General features: G+C 43.1%; 1 protein-coding gene across 1 annotated transcript in view; it reads left to right on the top strand.

Moving 5' to 3' along the window:
• Positions 1 to 24,577, top strand: part of PLCB2 (phospholipase C beta 2) — a 1,211,696-nt gene that overhangs the window by 917,503 nt on the left and 269,616 nt on the right. Inside the window, exons 21-22 of the mRNA XM_069637528.1 lie at positions 5,773 to 5,877; positions 14,968 to 15,059. Coding sequence (XP_069493629.1) covers positions 5,773 to 5,877; positions 14,968 to 15,059 — 197 coding nt within the window. The remainder of the gene's footprint in view (positions 1 to 5,772; positions 5,878 to 14,967; positions 15,060 to 24,577) is intronic.

The raw sequence follows: 24,577 nt of genomic DNA, 5'->3' as shown, positions 1-24,577 counted from the left end.
TACTGGCAATCAATGGTAGAAAAAACATGACAAGTGTTATTACCTGGCTACACTGACCTCTTTTGGTAGTGCAACCTTGGCCACATAGTTTTATTGTGGCTTTGCATTTGCTATTGAGAACAAGTATAAACATGTTATTATGTGACAAGACTGGCATACGTTGGTGGCGCCACTTTAAATATATGTTCTTACTGTAGCATGGCATGTTTTAATGGGCATCAAGAGTAAATCAAACATGATGAGTGTTGTTAGGTGGCTAGACCGGACTACTTTTTGTAGCGCCAGTCTGGCCATATATTCTTGATGTGGTCTGGCATTTGTTACAGCAAATTCATATGTAAAGCAGACATGATAAATGTTATTACACAGCAATACAAGCCTGCATTGGTGGTGCCAGTCTGAATGTGGCATAGCATGTTGTAATGTGTTTTAAGAGTAAAGCAAGCATGCTAACCGTTATTACATGCCAAGACTGCCCTATGATGTTGTCGCCAGTCTGGGTATATTTTCCTATTGTGGCATGTCATGTATAAATGGGTCTTAATATTATAAAGTGAACGTGATATGTGTTATTACATGGCTAGACTACGTTAGTGGTGCCAGTCTGGATACATTTTCTTATTGTGACATTTTTAAAGGGCATCAAAAGTGAATTAAACACGATAAGTGTTATTACAAGGCCAGACTGCCAACTTTTGTGCCCCCAGTCTAGCCATTTATTCTTTCAGTGTTATAGGATTGTTTTACTGAGTAAAGAAGAGTAAAGAAAACGTGTTATTATGTGTCTAGATTGGCTAACTTTAGTGCAGTCGGTATGGGTATATTTTCTGAAGTGGCATGTCATTTTTACTGGCGCCTAGGGTACATGCAGTATAATGGGTGTTGTTACGTGGTTATACTGGGATATATTTGTGCAGCCAGTCTTGGCATATTTTCTTACAGTGACATGGCATTTTTACTGGCAAAGCCAGCAGGAGTATGTTCTTATGTGAGGATACTGACATGCAGGAGGCTCGAGCTTTCCATCCATTGCAGCCAACCGATGGAACGCCCTACCACATGTGCTGAGAGCCGAAGTATCTTATTGGGCTTTTTGCACAGCTCTCAAAACGTGGCTATTTACATAACTGCATGAACTCATCCCTGATCTCCCGTCCTTCACTGTCTGCATGTAATATATTACTGCTCCTTACCTCTGTCCGGTATGTAACTATTAATCTGTCTGCACTTAACTATCAATTGCCAACTGGCCACATGTAACCGGTACCTGTAACAGCGCCTCGATGCCTCTGGGTTTTTGCGTGCTTTATAAATGAAATAAATAAATGTATCGGCAGAGCCAGCATGGTCATATTTTCCTACAGCATCATTACTAGCATTGTGCGCAAAGCAAACATGAGAATGTTCTGATATGGGAATGCTGGCAGATATTGGTGCAGCCAGGATGAAAATGCAAGGGCACAGCTAGCATGGACATGTTTTTTATATGGGCATATATTATGGGAAAAGGCATTATGAAAATGCATTGGAAAACTCTCCTTTGCACTGTTGATGACTTGCATTAATTGGATATTTTCGTGTGTTACCCCACTTAATGGATTGCAAACTGATGGCTTTTTACCCAATTTTTCAACTAATGTGTACTTTAAAATGCTTCATTTGAACCCATTATTTAAAAGCCAATTCTCAGGCAGAGAGCCCCCCTAGGTTGGGTTCAGGCTCCCTAGCTATGCTCAGTCGCTCTAGCATATTTGTGGAAAACATTTACAACCCTACAATTAACAAATTCACCAGCCGCTGCTGCTTAAGTGCATGGAGTGATTAGAACAAAGAGAGCATATTAAAGCACGCTTAAAATAAGATCCCTTCTGGGTAAAGAAGAGACCTGAACATTACTCATAACATTAATCTTGATTTACAAAGAATTCCCTCTTTGGCACTTTCATGCTCAAACCCTTTCTCGGTATTTTCGTAGATTCCATTACGCACATACCAGCATTAAATCAATGCTTAGTTGCAATAATGTCCTTGAAAGACACATTTTTCAAACTCCCCCTTCCTAAGTACTCTACTGTAAGCATTGTTTTGGTGTCAATGTATCACCATTGATATAGAAACACGTGAGCCCAACCATAGGGCGCTTGCATTACCTTACCTAACATGGCACCCACTGTCTGGATGCGTGCTTGCAATACCTAGCAAACATGTCTGACTTTTATTACAGATCTAGCAATTCCTTTGGATCCTTTTGAATCCTAGCTGGTGCCCCACAAGTAGTCAGTACTTTACTTTTTCCTAAATCCCATTTCTGTGAAAACTGCAACAAGACTACCCAGGAGCTCATGGAAAGTAAAGTAAAAAACGACAGATGGTACAGAGTCAGGCAGGCCTATTTGGTCTGAATTGGAGAAAGAAATATAATTCCTTGGAAGCCTTGAAAGCAAACCCTTATCTCACAGTGGGGCAATGTGTCAAGGCCAAGCTCTGATGCGCTATGTTCATTGCCTAAGGGGGCAAAGGAACTGACACACTGCTGAAGCTTTCCTCCCAATCACTACACAGCCATGTGGGACCTCAGGTCAAGGAATGGCAACTATATGAACAAGGCCAAGTTCAAGTATTGCACTGAGAAAATTCCAAGCGGGAAGAGCACTGGCTGTCAATGGAGCACCACCTATTCCAGCTTACCTGAAGTGCATTCTCTCAAGATGCCTTCACCTGTCAGCTAGACACAACCAGGATCAAGAATAAGTGAAGCAACACCCCCTCCGGCCCCCCACACTTGACTCCATTTAACCACATTATTAAGAGCCATGGTCAATCCGTGTAAATGTTTTTTATGTGTTTAAGGTTTGACACATTGCCCGCCATGATGGTAATTGGAGCTTGGAGAAAATCTCAACTTGACACCAGAATCTTTCGGATTTACGCCACAGAATTAGAAACAACGCGTCGTCTTCTGACCGAGTGTACCCATTTAGTGAGGTTCTATGAGGTGGCCTAGCCAAAATGTTTTAGTGATCGAAGTAATATAGAGCAAGACCAATTCTGGTCTTTTCTATATTCGTGAAATTCTCTTTTTTGTCAGCTGTGGCATTCCATGCATGACAACAATAGCTGAGCAGGACACTTCATTCCATACTTAAGAACACAATACCTAACCTACCTCCCCGGACTGAGCCGCAACAGGCATTTCACACATCTAGGGCATTTAAAGATATTGGACTTGGGTAATCCTGAGAATTTGAGTTTTTAAAAAAAGTGATTGGTTATTTAATCATGATGATTTGCACTATATGAAATGTGTTCCGTAAAATGTTCTTGATAATGGGCCTCATTACGAGGCAGGCGCTCCCGTAATGAAGGGTGCCGGTACGGGACCGGCACCCTTCATTACGGGACGCCCTATTACGAGGTTCCCTTCCCAAATGGGAATGGGGATGGGTTTTTCCAGGTTCCTCCGAGGTTGGAATAGCCCGGTAAGTCCTCATTGGAGGAACCCGGTACTGGAACCCGGTATGGAGGCAGCCATGCCCTTATTAAAGGCATGGTTACCTCCATACTCGTAATGAGGCTCAATAACGTCTGTTTAATATGAAATCCAGTTGTACTTTTCATCCTTGTTTGGCTGAGGCCTGCTGGTAGTTCAGGCCGCTACCGGCAAATGATTGCTACAATTACTAGTATATCGGTCATACTGGTGCCGGTAATTGTGGCAATTCCATCCCACTCCATTGGAATGGGGACTTACCGTCACTCCGCCGCCCGTAATATCCCGGAAATACAGGGATATCGGACGGTGGAGATGGTAAGGCAGGTTTGCCGGTATCTGGCTATTAATACCGGCTGGATACCGGCAAACTTGTTATGAGCTATAAAGACGGGGTCATTCCGAGGTTGGAGGTAAGGAATTACCGGCACCGGTAAGGGTGCCGATGCCGGTAATCCCTTACCTCCGTATTCCAAGGTCCCTTTGCGGGTCCTTCCTTACCTCCTACTTTTAGCAGGAGTAAAGTACGGGACCCGCAAAGGTACTTCGGAGGTAATTACGGTACCGTAATTTACGGTGCCGTAATTACCTCCTTCCCCATTCCCATTGAGCCCTATGGGGCAGAAATGGGAATGGGGAAGGGCAAAAGGTGAATGGGGAATTACCGGTCCCTCCAACTCTGGAATGGACCGGTAATTACTCCTTTCAACATGCCGGATTTGGGACGCACTTGCTACATATTATACAGCATTACTGAGGTCTAAAGGACATTTTGTAGAAGTTGGTAATAATGCAAAAAGCCTAGGATGAATATGTGGGTCTCCAGTTTTGTATTATCAGCCGACAAAAACACGTTTTCTTTGTCAATAAAGTTGCCTCTCCTCCCCCGCCCCTGTGTCTGTACTATATCTCCAGTTCACTTGGGGATACACTGGCAGAAAGTACACGCGGTTCACATTATTTTCAAAGGGAGCTCAGTTGAAAGGCTGCACTGTGAGCTTGTGTCGTTCATAGTCAACCACACCCTAAAAAGACCACGGTTTTATTTGTTCTTTCCCCTGTGCTTGATCTGTGACATGGAGACCTGGTACAGATGAATGGTGCATCTGGGGGGTGGAGTGGGGGGCAGTGGGAGGGCCATGCACAATTCCGTCTCCCCTTATTGTAATAGGGAGTCACTAAAGCAAAGGGAATTTGAATGGTGACAGAGGACAACCTTGTTGCACTTATTTTTATCATTAATTTTACAACGGTAAAGAAACAAAGCTATAGTTCTCAGTTAATGAACTAAAAAAAGGTCGGGCATTTCTACATTACAAACCCAGCAATTCACAGTTGACTGGATCAAATGCGTCTCTACATCCACCAGGCCCCCTCCACAGCAGAACATGTTACAGCCTTACTCATAATGTTTGTGTTGGAACCTATTAAGCCAGCATGTTAAGGCTGAGCTACCCGCTTACAACTTACGTCAAAATTTAAATATGTTATTGGGCGATACAAACTGCACTCACTATTGTAATCATTGGGCTTAGAGAAAGAACACTGTCAATGTCCAATTGAAAAAAGTAGGTGAGCAGCAAATACATTTAATAATTGTCTTCAATTGTGTAATCAGGAACACTATTCATGTTTTATCTATCTTGTTTATAAGTCTTCTTGATCTAGCACTTTCCTAGTGGGGAGTCTCTCTATGGCCTCTTCTGTTTCAGGACTCTCAAAGAAGGATCAAGACTGCTGTAACTCACCTAAGTGGTGAACTTGAAGTGCTTTGAGTAAGGACTCACAAATGTGTGTAGCTGACATTCAATCTTCCAGTTGCAATCTTATATACAAGTAAAAAATATATATTTGCAGTCCTTTTATTGCTAATTCGGTCACATATTTCCCTTATTAGGTTTTGGGTAATCACTGGTTTTCTTCCCATTGTGACAAAACAGGATTCCTTATGCCCTTCTTTATACATGTTTCAGTAATATACTTGGGCATTCAGAATGTGCCCAGGAACGGAAATGTGTTCAATTCTTGCATAAATGCACCTTTAATAGCAAATACACCAGCCCCTCCTTCACATTAGGGTCAGCAGTCAGATCAGGCTGCACCTTAATGGTTGAGAATCCAGTATATGTTCAGCACAATGCAGAATCCCTGGACGCTGTCTTTATTTGGCCACAGGCCGTTGTTGGGTCCGCGATATCCTGGTTGAGCAGAAATCTCTGCTATCTGCCAGAAGCACGTTTTCACTTTTCATGTCTAATGCACATTTTCTCTTTCAATGGCAGGGTTCCATCACATTTGTCTGCGCAGCGAGAGCAACATGCCGCTCACAATGCCTTCTCTGTTTGTGGACCTAGAGGTGAAAGATTACATCCCTGATACATGGGCAGGTAACCAAAGACATCACTGCATTTGTCCAAGAGATACTAACATGTGGGGAGGGGCTGATTGTGTGGCAAGTGAACTGGTTTGTCAATTTGTACAATTTGCCATCTATTGGTTGGTGAATAGATTCATGAATTAAACTGGATATTGGTAAGCTTAGCAGAGGGGGTGCTCATAATAGAAGAGGACGTTCTGCACTTTTGAGTACCATAAGAATGCTAGACAAAATATTAGGTAAAAGTAATAACTGATGATGATAATAATAATAATCATAATAATAAGAATAACAAAATAGATAAGTATAATGATAGGACTAATGCTAATAATAACTATAATTATTCTAATAAGAATAATATGCACATCTGGTAATATGTTATTATTAGATTTTAGAATAAACTGCAATGGTTGTGTTTAAATGCCTTATTGATAATATTATTAATATTAATAATGATTAAAATATGTATATATGTTTGAATTTATTGTTATATGCTTAATAAAAAGAATATCTACCTTTAAAATCCCATTATTAAAACACAATTTTTTTTTAATAGAAAACAATAAATATACGTGCATATCTATTACATGTACATAAAAACAAAAATCAATTACAAAAATATCAACACATTCCATGCAAGAAAACACTACAAACAAAATTGCATTCTTCATAAAATGTACTATACATAATGTTTTTTTTATTCTTGTCTTTTAACCAATTAAAGGTTTTTGCAAGTCACCTTCCGTGGTTGCAGTTAGTGTTTTATTGTACTTTCGTCACCACTTATTTAAAGAGAACGATGAAGAATGGGAACCGCAATCTGTCTGGCAGCCTGTCTTCATTGTAGTTTTGCCCAGCATAGGCAAGGAGTGCAGGGGAAGTAGCAGTGTAATTGCGATGAAGCCGATTTCAGGTTATGTTGAGTCTGGTGATGCCTTTGGGATATTGATTTTTTTTTAGGGCTGCGTCCAAGAGTTTTGCTGACGCCATGGTCCATCTTGTGGATTCCCCGGCTATTAGCCGACTCCAACCAGTTTCTTTGTCTGTCGCAGATGGATAGGATATAAGTGGTGATAAGTACACCTCTCACTCCTTGCTCATTTGGGGACAGGTCGTAAGCAGGTGTCTTATTGTTTCTGGTTGATCTTTGCTTTCGCATAGCCGACAAAGATTTGAAGTGGCCAGAGATCTGATGGCTAAGACTTCCCTGATGTGTAGCAGGTTTAGTCGGCTCTCATAAAAAGTTTTCTCAGAGTTTTGTCTGGGAATTTTTCACAATACTTCAGCGGTCTGTTTAGCTTGTTGTACGCAGGCGGCAGGTGCGTTAGTAGATTATTAACTAGGGCCTTGTCATTTGTGGAGATCCAGTCTTGGAGCTCAATCTTGGTTTTCACTGTTACCGGGTTGCTGATCAGCTGTTCTTGGGTAAATATAAATTAATTCATCATAAGATCAAATTGCACCCCTTTAAAAAAAACAATAACCGCAATTACTATTGAGGTAGTTTGCTCATCTAGAGATATCGAGCAAAGCGTTACAAGTTCATCATGTAAAAACAGTCCTATGAATTAAAAAAAACCTCTCTCAAATGCCCTTAATTTCTGGAGAACACAACAAAAAATGCTTCAGCCTTTCGCTTTGACGATCCTCCTGACAGACGTGACAGATCATTTGCTCAGCTGGTAACATGCCGTATCTAGCCAAAATTTGCTTTGTTAAGATTATATTACAGCAAAATCGCAGAAAAAAAGACTTTGTTGCTTTATCTGGATCGATAGTTAGAAACTGGGTGAGAATGCCTTGCTTCTCATACTCATTCTCAAATTACTTAAGGAGGTGTTCTGATGCATAATGTCCATGGTGATTGACCAATCATAATAAAACAGAAGCTTTTTAACTTTAGTTGGATTTTCCACCAACTCTATATTAGTGCTACCTATTTGGGAAAGAAGATGTTGACAAAATTCAAAATTTCATTAATCCTAAAACTTTCATTTTCCCTCAGAATAACATTCAGGTCAACAAGGAGTCTTCCACTGGACACAATATTTTCCGCAGGAGAGACAGTATTTGCCATTATGCTCTGGCTTTTAGAGACACAAGCCCCAATACATATGGAATGGCACTAATCGGGACAGAGTTAGGTACTCGTAAAATTATTCTCCATATTACAGCTTCAGTCTCTATCAGATAGACTGAAATCAGCAAGCTGTAACACTCTATCCCATACAACAATTTAGGCACTGTGTAACCAAGATAATATCGTACCACTGGCCATAGAGAGAAATGCCCATATCTTGCATCAACTCTTAACAATTGATTAATCATTGATGATGCTGTATCCTTTATCCACTGATACATTCAACTCAAACTTGGACATGATGTAATCAGAAAACCAAGGTATATTAAGGATTGCGCTTTAATGAAAGGTAGATTTCCAATTCTCCAACAAAACATACTCCTCTTCGTACCCGTGGATATTTCCATGACCTTTGTTTTAGAGGTATTCAATTTCAAAGAATGAGCATCAGCATAGGCAGAAAGGGCATTAATTAGATGTTGGAGACCCACAGGGGTACAATCAAAGACCAAGAAATCATCTGCATAAGATAACTATTATAGTCGCAAATGTTGTAGCTTTGGCGTCACAAAAGTGGCCTCTTTCAAATATTCTCCAATGTCTGCCAAATATAAATTAAATAGGCAGGGAGCTACAACGCACCCCTGCCTAACCCCATGAAAGGTATTAATTAAGCAGGACAAATGACCAGAATGGTTTAAACGAACTCAGACATTGGAGTGTGTATGTAAGGCGACAATCAGTCTCAGTAGACCTGAAAGGATACCCCATAGCTGAAGATTTTTCCATAATAAGTTTCGATCCACAGCATCGAAAGCAGCTGACAGGTCCACAGAGGCTCCATATATAGATTTATATTTGCCCCCCCAAGCTAAGTGTTGAATGCAGTTCATCATTAGGCCATTTAAAGAGGTACCCATGTTGCACTGAAATCTAATTTGCCACCTTTTGAGCCTATGTGAGTCTTTTGCTAATTTTTCCAGATGCCTCAAGAGAAGTGTAGTAAAAACCTACTATTGGTATTGATGATAGATATGGGTCTATAATTCAACAGTTCAATTTTTTCTCCCTTTTTAAATATAGGAATTATATGTGTGCAGTTAACCAAGAATGTGGAAAAGTATTGGTTACTATAATACTCTGAAACAAGTGTGATAACGCTTGTGCCCAAATTTCAGTTTCTTTTTTTAAAACAAAGTTTGAAAGCCCATGAGGGTCTTGGGCACGGGACACACTCATTTTATTTATCACATCTCCAACCTCCTCAGGGACAAAATCAGAGTTTTTAAAATATTCTTCCTTTTCCACGTTCAAAACAAATTTGGTAGAAACCGAATTTGGTTCTGCATATATAAGAGAGAAATGGGATAACTAATTTGCTTCTTGTACTGCATTCATCTGTGTACTCACTGTTGACAAATCTACCCCATTAACAAGGCACCAAAAGGCCTGAGAAGTTTTATTTTTTAAACTGTGCAACATAGCTTCAGCATCTTGTTGAAGCCTACTTATGCGTGTTTGTTTCTAGCCAATTCTTATGAGATTGCTGAATTACTTTTGAGCGATTAACCAGCTGTCCCAAAGATAAATCTTTTTTATTCGACAATCTCTGAATATCTCACCTCATGTCACTCTTTCTAAATGCCACCATCTCACTATACACATGGTAATGCTTTTTTGTTGTTGTTCATTTTTTCCCAGTGTTCCATAGACCCTATTCGATTCTAATAGGGAACTCACAAAATTGACAAAATTATCTGGACTGAAAGTATGAGTTTTCCAATCATTCGAAGAACCATACAAAAATTGTGTAAGGTGGCTATTGGCTCTAAATGCTTTCGGAACATTGCATCCTGTTTGTTTCCCTGTCGCATTAACTGTCAAGACTGTCACTCCTATTACTTGCAGATCTTGGGGGTCCCAAAAGATATTAAATCGGGCCTCAAACATAGAGCTTTCACTGACAGGTGGAAACGATGTCTAGATCCAAACACTTCATTGACAGTTAGCTGTCCACAAAAATATATTCAGGTGTGGACTGAGCAATGCCATTGGACCATGTTGGAACTGCAGAGGGCGAGTCACGAATAATAGTATTCAAAGACAACAACACTAGATCAGACATGCCTTTTAACCATTGTCTACCATTTTCACATTTGTGCCTGAATCCTGACTTAAAAGAAAAAACATCTTCCCATAGGGCAGTATTAATACAATCAGAATTGAGGCCATCAGCAATCCCAATACTTGGGAACAAATCAATCGGAAAATGTGCGTAATGAGCAAGAGTCTGTATAGTATCATTCAGATCATTGATGCCATTGTACCAGTAGATATTTACTATCAGAAGGTCTTGGCAATTCACACATATCATTCTAATGCGAGTAGCCAAGATGCCAAAACTTACTTCAATACTCTGTTTAACTGTAATACTCCTACTAGATTTCACCAGGGTTAGGAGGTCGACGGACTGCGACCCAATGATCACTTTTTAGCTGACTGGAATGAAACGGCATAACCATCAAAAGCTGGAGAGCTCATCAAACATGTTTCTTTTAAGGTGATAATTGTATGTGTCTTAAATGCCCTGCATATTGCTGTGTTAGAGAATAAATATGAATGGCCCTGTGTATTCCAAGACAAGATTGGAAATTGTTCTTTTTGGGAACCCGAGGAAATGTACACATGATCAACATTAATGTTGCCACGCATTCAGTACCCATGACCAATCTTTCGTTTTCTCTGATTCCCTCATTCTTTGCTTTAAATGTTCAATCTCCCCCACACACAAATTGTCAACTTCCGACACTTTCATTAAGCTACTTTTGCTAAGTAGTCCAATATAGTGGGATAGATTAGCACCACAGACTGAGACTCTTTCTCACATTCATGATTGCATTGAAAAGCAACTGAGAATTAAAATAAACGATTGAGCAATCAGTTTGGTATCTATCTATAAAATCTACCCTTCCCAAATCACGAGATGAGATCCCCACCAAACTTGGGATCTCAGAAAGAAGATTCAGGATTGATGAACGTCTTCAAATCACTGACCTATTTTCAGGAAGGACACCTTCAAACAATATTACAAATGGCTATTCACAACAATTCTTCTCCTTACTAACAGTATTATTGGGATATTCAGAGCCCTATGAATCGGCTTAGTGGTGCTAACACCTGCTCCCAATGTTGGCAATGGGCCCCTTGTCCAATGATCTGCAAATCCACCACGCATCTGGATGTGTGTCCCCTGAGTTACCCCAGAGTATGTTTGGTCACTGAGACCTTTCCAAATAAAATGGTTACTCTGCAAATTATAAGATCTGTTCTCTGTGTTTACACCTTGAATTATTTGATTACGCATGTTCAGTAGAATAAGACCCAATTTCTTGATTGCTAGCATTGTAATTGCCCTCGTTACAATTATTCAAACGCCCCTCAACCTTTATTTTATCTGACTCTTGCTCTATGAGATGTTGTTTTCTACTCAAAGCGGTACAACCTGAATTGGGATCTGCATAGAATTTACCACATGAGCTGGAGGGGGAACCCTAGTCAGATCAATAATAGCAGAACGGACACCTTCATGAGTTGTTATCCGAACGGTTGCTCCCCTAATAGGGCCTGCCACCACAGCAGTAGATGAATCCACAGGGGGTGCCACCAAGGGGTGGGTTGAGAGCAAAGCTTGGACATTTGGCTATAAAAATAAATTCCTCAAAATACATTTAGAAACTTGATTATTTTGCTTTGGAGCTTGAGGATTCTTAGCTTTTTTGGCATGTGGGTCCTTCCTTTTACTTATGCTAGTTAGCTGACCTGTGTACAATCTGGGATGGTTCCTCCACAGTACAAATAACCCCTGAATCAACACATCAACCAACCACATCCTGCCTAGAGACCCACTTCGTCAATCCATGTGTGGGAATCACAACGGGGGGTAGGGGAGGTAAACTAATACCATTTTCGCTTGTATCCACACACTTACTATTAAACAAGGCCTCCCCCTCTCTGTTATCATCAAAAAGCAATGGAGGGCAGGATTTACAGCCCTTTGAATAATACCTTCCTTAATAAGAACCAACGATTTATTATTAGATCCCCCCCCCCTTCCTCATTCTGCATTTGTTGTTCATTGTACGTTACAACATTTTTAGAGTTCTGGTTGAATAAAAACTCTTTAGCAGTTACATGAAATTTCACATTGTCAAATTTAAACAACAATGATTCCAATAGAGCCAAGATCGATTTAACCTCTGTTTTCAATTTCTCATATAATCTTTTTAGTGGTGCTCCTCCTTCAAATGATTGCCAGCAAAAACAGACTGGTAAACTGCAAGCACGAGATTCCAGTACAGACAGCCACTCTATACTACTCCGCTACTTATACGATTAGTATAATAGAGCAATGCTTTCAATAATAGTTGAACTGGACTGAAAAATATTTTATTATATTACTATCAAGTAACAATATTATCATTATTGATGCAGTTCTTCATTAAAATAATAACATTTAGTATTTTATTATGTGTTATTTGATGTATTATTTTAATTTAATTTTTATTTAATGCACTAGGTTTTTGTACTTTTTACTTTGTGCAGTGCATAGTGCCTGTTCAGGTCAGATATGCTCTTAACCAAATAGAAAACATAAATACAGTATGCAGTGTTACAAATATTAATGATATATTTCAAATTACATGAACATCAAAATAATAATAACAATCATTTCCATTACTGCTCTCATTATTAATAACTCTTATAATACTACCACAAACAATAGTCAATATTATTACCAGGAGTATTGTTATTATAACATGTTTGTATGAAGTGCACCGCAAAAATTGAATCATCTCTAAATACTGTATCATTAGAGGTCAGTATTAACCAATTCAAGGATGTCAACTTCAAAAGGATGAAAAGCTTGTTCCTGTCAGTAATTAAACTTGTGATCTGCAGATCTCTGTGGGTCCGGCAGTCTGAAAATGGAGAAATAGAAATTGATCCTCATTACGAGGTTGAAGGTAACCCGCTGTTGCTACTGTTGGGTTGCTGCAACCCTGTATCACCTTTACCACCGCCTGACATCCCGGTGCTACCGGTAAATAACAGGCAGCGGTGGTATAGGACTCCATGGGGATGGGAACCCTAAAGCATCGGCAGTATTAGTAACAGTGCTGGTGCTTCAGTGAAAAACCTGCTGGTAGGGGCCTCAACTCCTGGCAGGTCAAGCCTGCTGGTAGTTCAGTGCCCCCACGGGCAGACTCGCAGTGAGCCAGTCCGGAAAAGGTATTTCTGGACCAGCTCACTTATAATGAGGCCCATTATCTGTATTTCTAGTAAATATGTTGAGCAGGGACATACGGATCTTTCATCATCATGATAAATTGTAGAACTCCTTAGAAGATGACACTTTTTGGTTATAACTTAAGTGATGATTCAGGAGCAAAAAATGTCATGCACGTGTGCTGTATCTAACCCGGAGAGGAGACTGTAGTGGCTAAAAAGTTAATGTTTGCCTGATGATAGAGACGCACAGGACTGGTTCTGGGTCAGGGTAATATGTCTGCCACCATCGGGAGACACCCAATTTGACAAAACAAGCAGTATATGTGGCCCCATTCCCAGGAAAAGGCACATAACGACTTCACTTCATCTAGTGCCACAAAACCCTTTGCACTATCCCTGCAAATGTGCATCGGCAGGGCTAGTTTGGTTGTACTAGCTTGCTCCTAAAATGCAGAGGAACATAGCTGGGAAATGAATCCATTAAGCTCCCAGTATAGAATGAACATATTTTTTCTATTATCATAAACATAATTTAAAAATAACCTCCATGCAGTAATACATATGTATTTTCATGGAAATGTTATTGATTTTGAGAGGGGCCAGAAGGCTGAATTGGATTCCAGGACCCTCAGAAAATATGCCTTAGTAATTTGCGTAGACATGCTACATACATGAGGAAGCACCGAAACAAGGACAGTGAGAGTCATTATAACTACCCTGGTCTGGAAATAATGCTGTAAACATTCTGGTTATTCCCGCACTAGCATTTTTTCCGGACCGGGGAAACACAAGTTTGCCGGAAGGGGCAGTGAACTACCGGAAGGCCTGACCAGCTGGGAGTTCAGGCCCCTACCTGCAAATAATTGCCGAAATCAGCGGCAACGGTACTACCAGTGCCAGTTATTCTGGTACTCCCATCCACTAGAGTCCTGGGACTCCATGGAATGGGAATTTACTGCTGTCCCCGCCGCCCCTAATATCCCGGTAATACCGAGATATCGGGTGGCGTAGACGGTAAAGCAGTTTCACCAGTATTCCACTGGTAATACCGGTGGGATACCTGCACAATGGTAATGATGGCCTGTGTCGGTGGAAGCCCTTCCCAAGGCCCTGGCCTGATCTCGAAGTACCAGTATGCAAAGAGGCGGCCTCACACCCCAAATGCAACAAGACATCTTAGGCCTCATGGCAGAGTCATAGATGTATGCCTCTCCAGTCGTGTTGGTACCCTCTTGTAATCAGTGCTAGTTAGTTTCTATAAAGGACAGTCTAGCAACCCCTTGTGCCCGCCTGCTGTTGGTATTCCAGGCTTCCTAGAACTTTCCCATAGCACAGGTACTGCATGGCCGTTGCTGTGACAATGCTTATTGAAAGGCTCTAACTGGTGATATGGTGTATGCATGAAGACAAGGGATTTGTGTAGCGCCAACCTATCTACAAAGTAATGGAGCGCTGTATGAAAAAGGGGAAGAATAAAGAGAAAGAGACTGGGAGAGGGGGACACTGGAGTGAAGGGGAAGGAGACATGCGATGGCTGTTTTTTAATGTGACAGTAAGTGGAAATGGACTGAGACAGAAAAACACATTTTACATATTCCATTAAATGGCCAGAGGCTGAAAATGGTTATCCAGGATTGCCTCAAGCCAGTGGGACAGAGGGGAAAGATTTTGAACGATTGTACCCTTAAATTAGTATGTTGAATGCTCACTCTCTCCTTACTTTGCTTTTAGATCTAACCCATGCCCTTTCCAACCCTATAAAGTTCTTAACTACACATCAGAAGGCGGTGAAAGCTAAAGAAGGTTCAGAGGTCACCGAGGAGGTATGTGCCAACCAGAGTGCTAACCTGAAGATGGCGTTGCGTGCATGTTCTGCATGTGGTATTGCAACCTGAAGATGGCGTTGCGTGCATGTTCTGCATGTGGTTTTGCAACCTGAAGATGGCGTCGCCTGCATGTTCTGCATGTGGTATTGCAACCTGAAGATGGCGTCGCCTGCATGTTCTGCATGTGGCATGGCAACCTGAAGATGGCGTCACCTGAATGTTCTGCATGTGGTATTGCAACCTGAAGGCGTCGCCTGCATGTTCTGCATGTGGTATTGCAACCTGTAGATGGTGTTGCGTGCATGTTCTGCATGTGGTATTGCAACCTGAAGATGGCGTCGCCTGCATGTTCTGCATGTGGTATGGCAACCTGAAGATGGCGTCGCCTGCATGTTCTGCATGTGGTATTGCAACCTGAAGATGACGTCGCCTGCATGTTCTGCATGTGGTATTGCAACCTGAAGATGGCGTCGCCTGCATGTTCTGCATGTGGTATTGCAACCTGAAGATGGCGTTGCCTGCATGTTCTGCATGTGGTATTGCGACCTGAAGATGGCGTCGGCTGCATGTTCTGCATGTGGTATGGCAACCTGAAGATGGCGTCGCCTGCATGTTCTGCATGTGGTATTGCAACCTGAAGATGGCGTCGCCTGCATGTTCTGCATGTGGTATTGCAACCTGAAGATGGCGTCGCCTTCATGTTCTGCATGTGGTATTGCAACCTGAAGATGGCGTTGCGTGCATGTTCTGCATGTGGTATTGCAACCTGAAGATGGCGTCGGCTGCATGTTCTGCATGTGGTATGGCAACCTGAAGATGGCGTCGCCTGCATGTTCTGCATGTGGTATTGCAACCTGAAGATGGCGTCGCCTGCATGTTCTGCATGTGGTATTGCAACCTGAAGATGACGTCGCCTGCATGTTCTGCATGTGGTATTGCGAGTGCCTAACGTTCTTCGCCAGATAATGTTAATAATGCACATGAATTCAGGGCACCAATGAACACGTGGCTTGGGTGGATGAGATGAGAGCTAGTTACTGTAGGCAGAGACAGGCAAACAAGTTGCACTGCGGCTTGCTTTACGTTGCTGTTGAGATTGTGTGTGTGAATGAGAGATAGAGAGGTAGTGATAGTTCTAGGAGGATTGTGTTATACGTTATTGCTTTTTGTGTGTGTGCATTTTGTAGGACTCCATTTTTTGTATTCCCATCCTAAGTCATTACCCTTCGTTTCTGGTTGATCTTTTACACAATTCCATTTTTCTTTCATTGATCACTTAGTTGAGTTATTACATTGTTCAAAAAAAGAAAACACCTTTTGATTGATTGATTATTGATTGATTGATTGATTGATTGAAGTGTCTTTGGAGGGTAAAACCCCTGTTATTTTTGTTGATGGTTCAGGCTCAGTGCCACTGCCTGGACAGCAACAGTGGGTGCCAGAGAATAGATGTTTTTTAGGAAGAAATGTGGAAAGGGGAAGCTTTTGTCAGAGACCTTGGGGAGTTGATGGCAGCTGTGCTAGAGCAGGATGAACAACCATTTGCTGCCATGACACTTAAGGTAATGTTCTAAGAGGTGACCACCTGGGTGGAAGATGGAGTTGTGGATCAGAACATGGAAGTGACAGCCAAGGGAAGACGGTGGAGTGAACAGTAAGAGGGCCAGGCGAATGCTCAGTAGGAATCTGTGAGGACAGGGAGTCAGTGGTTCATGTGGAGGAAAGTGTGGAGTTTTAGACTCTAACTTTTGCACCATTTGCTGTGGAGAGGCAAGGGAGCACAAGTGTAGTGTTTCCAAAGGATTGGGAGACCTCTTCACTAATCCCACCAGACACATTATCCTGGTTGTGGGACTGTTGCTGCCAGATGGAAGACCATACATGGGAAGGAATGCACTTTGTTGTGCACCATTTGCAGGAAGGTAGTTAGGTGGGAGCCACTTTCTAAGGAGTGCACACCTGCATTTAGTGGTGTCATAGTGACAGATGTTCGTCTGTATGTGAAAGTCTATGGTTTTTCTTAATTTCAGAAGCTCTAGTGAATGAAGTCTGCATGAAAGGTAGATCTTCCAAACAACTGGGCTTTTACAAAATGCTTTAAATATTGTTTTAGTGAGGGTGCTGTTGCGCAATGCTCTGAACAGGTTGTGTGTCCTGGTCGATCTGCTATGGTCGGGGCAGGCAGCGTGGAAACACAAGGCCATCGCGAGGCAGTGTCCAGGAAAAATAGTGGGCAGCTGCAGAGCAAGAGCAGAGGAGAGCTGACACATAGCCTGCAGGCATTGTTGGAGGAAACGGAGGAGAGTGCGAGAGGTAGCTTCCCCGGCTACACGCCAAACAGTGTGTCGTGGTGGATGACAAGCAGCGAGAGCTGAGCCTCCATCTTGCCCTGCAATACTCAAGCGGATGGAAAAAAGGGAGGTGGGAGGAGTGACAGTGGTCGCCCAGGTGAGACGGCACAGTGGGGCTGTGGAGGCGCTTAACCGCAAATAGGAGGGGAACAGCACTAGGTGCCTGGTGTCATAGTTTGTTTGTTTGTTTGTTTGTTTGTTTTATTTATTTATATAGCGCTCCGAACCCGTAGGTAGAAGGGCGCTTAAGAAAGCGGTTACAGGCATGAGATATACATTTACATAGTACAACAATTTACATAAATTACATGGTACAACAATTTAAATATAATATAGGCATGGTTGCGGCCTTAGGGAGTTAAAGATATTAGAAAGTGAAGGTAAATGCTATTCTTTGTTCAGTAACCAGCCAATAACATGTTTCCTAAAGATCGGAAAGGACTCAATAGTGTTAATGTTGAGTGGTAGGGTGTTCCAAAGTTGGGAGGCAAGCACTGTGAAACTAGCGCCTCCTGCTCTTTTTAGGCAAATCTAGGCACTGACAGGCATAAGGAGTTGGATGATCTAGTGGTTCTGGTGGCAGATTTTAAAGTACATTTATTAGTGAGGTACGGTGGGGCTAGGTGGTTTTAAGCCTTGCAAGTGAAGCAAATGGTTTTGAGGTCAATTTTTTGCTGTATGGAAAGGCCATTAGCACGCTTTCCTGGTTGTGGAAATGTGCTCTCGCCTTGGGATGTTGAGTGCTGCACGTAGAGCATTGTTTTGGAGAACCTGGAGTTTGTTGATAATGGAATGGTTGGCTCCTAGGTACAGGCTATTGCAGTAGTCCAGTTTGGACTGAATGAGGGCTCTGGCAAGGGTGAGGCAGCTGTTGGAGGATAGGAAGGGTCTGCTAGCCCTAATTAGCGTACTCGTATAGGCAGTGGCTGAGGCGGTCGTGTTGATTTGTTTGGAGAGGTTGGTATTGGCATCAAGGTGGAAGCCTAGGGTTTTCACACTTTTAACAATGGGCATGGTATTACCATCTATGATAATGTTATTGTAGCAAGGGCTGAGTTTTGACAGGTTATTGGGAGAGCCGACCAGAAGAAGCTCCGTCTTCTCATCATTCAGGCATAAGCCGTGGGTGGCCATCCATGCCTGAATGATGGAGAAGATTTCGTTAATCCTGGTGATGTCTGCATTGTAGTTGCCTGAGATGGTGAGGAGGATCTGGGTGTCATCTGCATAGTTAGTGTAGGTGACACCCAGCGGTCCAGTTTGTGGAATAATGGCTTTGTAAATATATTATACAAAGTGGGGGAGACACAGGAGCCTTATGGGACGCCGCATGTGATGGGGATAGGGTCTGCTGCTGCTGTTGTGGAGAAAACTTGCATGGTTCTATTCACCAGGAAGGATTGTATCCATGAGGAGGCAGAGGAGAAGAAGTGGGCTGCGATAGATAGGTGGCTGCAGAGGATTTCATGATCGACTAAATCGAAAGCCACTGAGAGGTCTAAGAGAAGTAGGATTGCAGCATTGCCTTTGTCTTTGATTTCATCAATCTGGTTTTTGAGGTGAACCAGAGCGGTTTCTGTAACATGTTGAAGTCTAAAGCCAGATTGACGTATACCTAGCAGTTGTTTAGATTCTAGGTACTCCTGAATCTGGATGTAGGCTACTCTGTCCAGGATTTTTAACAGGAAAGGGACAGTGGTGATGGGTCTATAATTGGTTGGTATGGCTGGGTCTAGTGATTGTTTTTTTAAGAGAAGGAGAACCCAGGATTGTTTTAGGTTGCTGGGGACAGAGTTGTTAAAAAAAATGAAAGGTTAATTAGCTTGGTGATAAAAGGGGAGAGGTCTCTGGCTGCGTCTTTTATTATCTGGGCAGGACAGCTGTCCCCTTTGCAGTTAGATGGTTTTAAGGAGGTGATGATTTTTTGGACTTCTAAGATAGTTACTTTCTTAAAGGTGAAGCCTATATTATCTTTGATCGGTGTTGGTGAGCTTAGGATTGGGTTAGTGGTCTTGTTGCTGAAGAGTTGTTGACTTTTGTCCTTAATTTTGGTTTGGAGTCCTGTGATTTTGTTGTTGAGGGCATTCTGGATGCTGGTGCACCAGGGTTTATCTTTTGAGCAGGTGTCTGTGGGTGGATTGGGGTTTTCTAGCTCCTTTAGTATTTTAAATAGTTCTTTGGTGGAGGTGCCTGCCTGATCTATCCTAACGATATAGGCATATTTTTTCATGTGAATTATCTCACTTTTGTATAGGGCGGAGATGTTCTTGAGATTGGATTTGTTTTCAGATGATGGGTTAGTTTTCCATAGGAGTTCTGATTTGGCCTTCTTTTTCCTAAGTAGTTTAAGTTCGGGGGTGTACCACGAATTCAAATGGCTTATTGGCTTGCTTTTACGTAGTTTGAAAGGGTCAATGGTATCAATGGCAATGGCCATGGAGTTGTTGAAGGTGTCAACAAGATGGCTTAGACCAGCATTGTCCGGTAAAGCTTTAAGGGTGTGTAGGACCAAGGGTAATAGGGCATCAGCTGTGATGTTGCGCTTTCTTCTGGTTGGGCAGGCTCGTGCCATGGGGCACTTTTTAGGAACTGCATGGTTGATGTGAAATTCAAGAGGGACAAGGTAATGATCCGTCCATGTGAGAGGGGCAAGGTCACAGTCCGGCAGATGCTGCCATGAAGAAAGACAGGGAGAAGCAGGGCGGCAGGAAGCATGATGCACAGCCCTGCATTTATGCATTTACAGTAAGCGGATCAGCTCCTCAATGTGCACTTAAACCGTCCACTCAAGTACCGGGTGCAGACGAAGTGTCCATGAATGACTGTTCCACGCAAGGTATCATGGCAGCCATTAAAGAGGCAACTGCGATGACTGAGAGGAAGATAGACACGGTTGTCACTGACATGGGCTTGCTGTGCAACAACCTCAATCGGACCTCCAACAGAGTGGGTGAAGCATCAAAAAGAATATCGGATCTTGAGGATATCATGACTCTGTTGCAGGTACAGGTACAGCCCTAGCTTGAAAAATGCAATTACTGGAAGCTAGGATGGATGATGCAGAGGGTAGGGTGAGAAGGAACAATATTCGTATCAATGGACTGCCGGAGAAGGTGCAAGGACCCTCCATTTAACTCCACCTAGAAAGCTGGATCAAAGAGTGGTCTGGACAAAATGGGCTCTCAAACATTTTCTCCATTGAAAGAGCCCACAAGGTGCCGGGCAGAGCCCCTTCCCTGGAAACCCCCTCAGGCAAGTGATAGCATGATTCCTGAACTTCAGAGGGCCTGCAAGAAAGAGGTAATGAAGGTAAATGGAGTATGGGTGGCAATTTTCCCAGACTTCACCAGAACAGTTCAGAAGGACAGACAGTTGTCTGATGCTGTCAAGTAATAGCTGAGAGCGAAGGGAGATAAATATTTAATGATGTTCCCGGCCACCCTCTGGGTTATTGGTCCATGAGGGGTGTGTTTTTCAGAAGCCGCAGCAAGGCTTGGGACTGGGCAGAGACGATTCACTCGGCTGGAGACAATGAAGGGGTGGACAAGCAGAAACGGAAGGATGGTGGGGCGGAGGAGGCGGTGAACCCTGAGTGGCCCTCTGTGTCCGCACTGAGCAGAAGTCTCAAGGACATTTGTAGATGGGTGTAAGCAGGTACGAGGAGCAGGCATACAGGAGCGTACGTGAAACTGTTATATGAGACTGATAGACTGTGTCTCGGGATGGGCAACAGAATTGAAATATTGGGACAGGAATAGCCGCACCGCCCCAGGGGCGGGGTAACCAGGGGAGTGTACCCCATGTTAGGTCTAACGGAAGGCCTCTGGGCATGAGCTGCTAAACTCTTGTTGTTGGGATTGAAAGATGCTTCAGGTTGGGGGGAAGTATAGGGTGGGGGCATGTGGGGAGGATTTTGGTGGGAATGGGGGGTTGGTTTTTACAATGTTGGGTTGTTTTAGCAGAACACATCATGGGTCCCAGTTGAAGGGAAATGCACAAAAAGGTGGTTGCTGGGGTTCAGGGGCCTAATTTGGGGCAGATGCATGGACTTGAGTATGGGGAATGGGGATGAATGGAACAGAGAGCTTAAATGCCTCACTTGGAATGCCAATGGCCTGCTCGATAAGCTTAAAAGGGGACTTGTATTGAAATGTTTGAGCAGGCACAAGATTGATATTGCCTTATTGCAGGAGGCACACATGATGGGCACTTTCTGTGGGTTCCTGGAAAGGGGGGCAGTGCACAATTGTTGAACATGCAGGTTTCTACAGAGGATCCAGGGGAGTTGCCATTTTGGTTAGGCGATCTATTCCATTACAGGTAAAGACAGTTATAAGGTAGGTGGGTGGGCGATACGTGCTGGTCGCGGGAGACCTGCGGGGGGAAGGCCTAATGATTTTATGTGTGTATGCGCAGGCACCCCCAAAATTGGACTTCCTAGCTGAAGTACAAGACCTATTGGCCAGACACGGGCCGCATTACTCTAGGGGGTGACTTTAATGATGTCATGAGTAGGGAAATTGACACGTCTGCCAGAGGGGGGACCACTTCAGCGCCAACAACCAACACGGGGGTAGCAACGTTTGCCGAGGCGAATGGCCTGGTGGACATCTGGAGGAACCTGCACCCAGGGGAGAGTGGTTTCTCTTTCTACTCTGGCACATACCACATTATCCCGAATAGATTTCTTTCTCCCTGTCACCGGGTCCAGGGGAGTGACTGATGTGGAATATTTACAGAGAGGTATTTTTTATCATGCCCCACTGATTGTGATGGGGAAGGAAACGAGAAGGCAAAGGGAGTGGAGATTAAACTGCTACTACCCGGGGGACAGAGATATAATGGGCTGGCTGAGCGAGGGGACGGATTTATTGTTCGACCAAAACGAGGGGACAGAGGAGAAAATACACCTTATGGATTGGAGGCATAAAAAAACTGTTACAGAGTCGCACCATGCTGGAGATTGGTAAGCATTGCAAGAACCGGGTTGCAGCACTGGCAGCATGGGAGCAGACAATCAAGGGAAAGGAAGGTAAATACTGCCACGAGAAATCGGATATGCCAAGAGGGAGTTGCTACAAGTCACGTTGCAATTTACGGAGGTGGCCGTGGAGGAAGTGATGCAGGCCCACTGGGCTAGTAGAGCAAGGGTATACGAAACAGAGGGCAAAGACAGCAGGCTGTTAGCATGGTTGGAGAAGCAGGAAGAAGTCTTGAGGTGGATTAGGGCCATATGGGCGGAGGTTGGGGATGGGCACAAGGTGGGGCAGCAGATTGCCGAGGAGTTTGAAGAGTATTATCAATAGTTATATCGGGATAGAGCAAGACTTAATCAGGATGAGACAAGGGCCTACCTAGAGCGGATTCCTTTAACTCAGCTGACGAAATTTAGAAAGGGTAGACTTGGACAGGGAGATCACAGCTGAGGAGGTACATAGTGCAATTGTGCAGTTGAAGCCCGGTAACATCCTTGGGCCAAATGGCTTCCCCATAGAACTCTGGAAAAGGATCAGTGCTAAAATAACACAACCCATGCTAGAGATGTTTCAGGAAAGTAGAGAAGCCAGAGTTCTCCTGCTGGACTTGAGATTTACCAAGATTGTGGTGTTGCATAAGAAGGGCAAGCCGAGGGAACAGTGCTCCTCATATAGACTGATCTCTCTCCTGAATGGAGAAACAAAGATTCTGGCTTGAGTACTAGCTAACCAAGTACTGAGAGTGGTCAGTAGGGTGATTGGGGCTGATCAGTGTGGGTTTGTTCTGGGCAGGGCTACAATAATGAACGTTAGGCAGGTGCAGGGTCGGACTGGGACAAGAAATAGGCCCGGGCACCCACAAAAAAGAGACCTCATCCCTGAATCTGCAGCAATTCACAACTGTACAGAATATGATTCTGAGGGAGGTTGTGGAGGGGCTGGCAGCCCCCATTTGGAGCTCTGATTTATGGATGTTTGTACCACCCACTGGGAGACAGGCAACCTCTTAGCTATCTAGGATGTGTGGAGGTGCCTCTGCAGCATGCAGGGACCAATCCAGTCATATATATGTATGTGTTGGGGGGCTGCTATCTGGTTGATCCAGCTACCAGTTTAATTTAGGTTCCTCGAAATATATTCAATAACGTGTTATCACACTCAGAGGTTGTGACCACGGTCTTCAGCAAATGGCCTAAGCCCATGGCCATACATGTACAAAATTCCACTGGAGACCTGTAACCCTGCGCTCCTTATCTCCTTCTGTATCTTTCATTTTATTTTTATTGTTATTATTATTATGGTATTTATTGAGCACCTACCTTTGAGAAGCAACACAGGGCTTTAAAGAAGCATACACCAATACAAATACATAACAGAGCACTTTATAAAGGGGTACAACATTACAGATGCATAACACAGCGCTTTTCAGTGGTAACAACAGAACAGATATACAGCCGGGGTAGGATACAGCAGGGGACAGAGGAGGGGTACAGCTGTACTGGGTGGCCGCAAGGAGAGTAACGGGCGGCGTATAGCGAGTCAAGTGGCACGAGGGGCAACGTGATGGCCTATTATCCTATTATCTGTTATTCACTTTTAATCCTTGTACTAGACCGCTTTACCCCAGCCGGGCGATGTGCATTCACAGATGCGCAGATCATAAGAGATGGGACTATAAATGGGAATGAAAATCATGTGGAATTGCCCCAGACCATTCAGAAATTCTATAGTGCGATGGCACAATGATGGAAAGTGAATAACAGATAATAGGAGTTTAATTGAGAAGCACTGCCATGAGGGAACAACAACTCTTCTGAATTGGGAATCATACACGATTCATAGAGACAAATTGACTTTAACAGACAATAGTAGGAAACAATCAGGGATGATAAACCTTGTGAGCAACGCGATCCTAGACTACATTTCAACCTTTGCCCTGACGAAGACCTTGTTTAGGTTGAAACACATGTCAGCTATTTTCTGGGGACAATAAATCTTGACGAAATGTGTACAGCTGTCATTGGACAATTAATTGATGATAGAGATACAGAGGGAGATAAGGAGTGCATGGGTTACAGCTATCTAGTGGAATTCAGTCATATATGTGTCTGCGGGTTCCTCTCAGCTGAAGCAGTTCCCCCATCCCCGAAACAGCATACATAGCATACCTCAAACACATTTGCACAGA

This window comes from Ambystoma mexicanum, chromosome 14 (genome assembly GCF_040938575.1).
Source record: "Ambystoma mexicanum isolate Mex_15411 chromosome 14, UKY_AmexF1_1, whole genome shotgun sequence".
In the NCBI taxonomy this organism is placed as follows: Eukaryota; Metazoa; Chordata; class Amphibia; order Caudata; family Ambystomatidae; genus Ambystoma; species Ambystoma mexicanum.
This window is presented reverse-complemented; position numbering and strand designations above follow the sequence as displayed.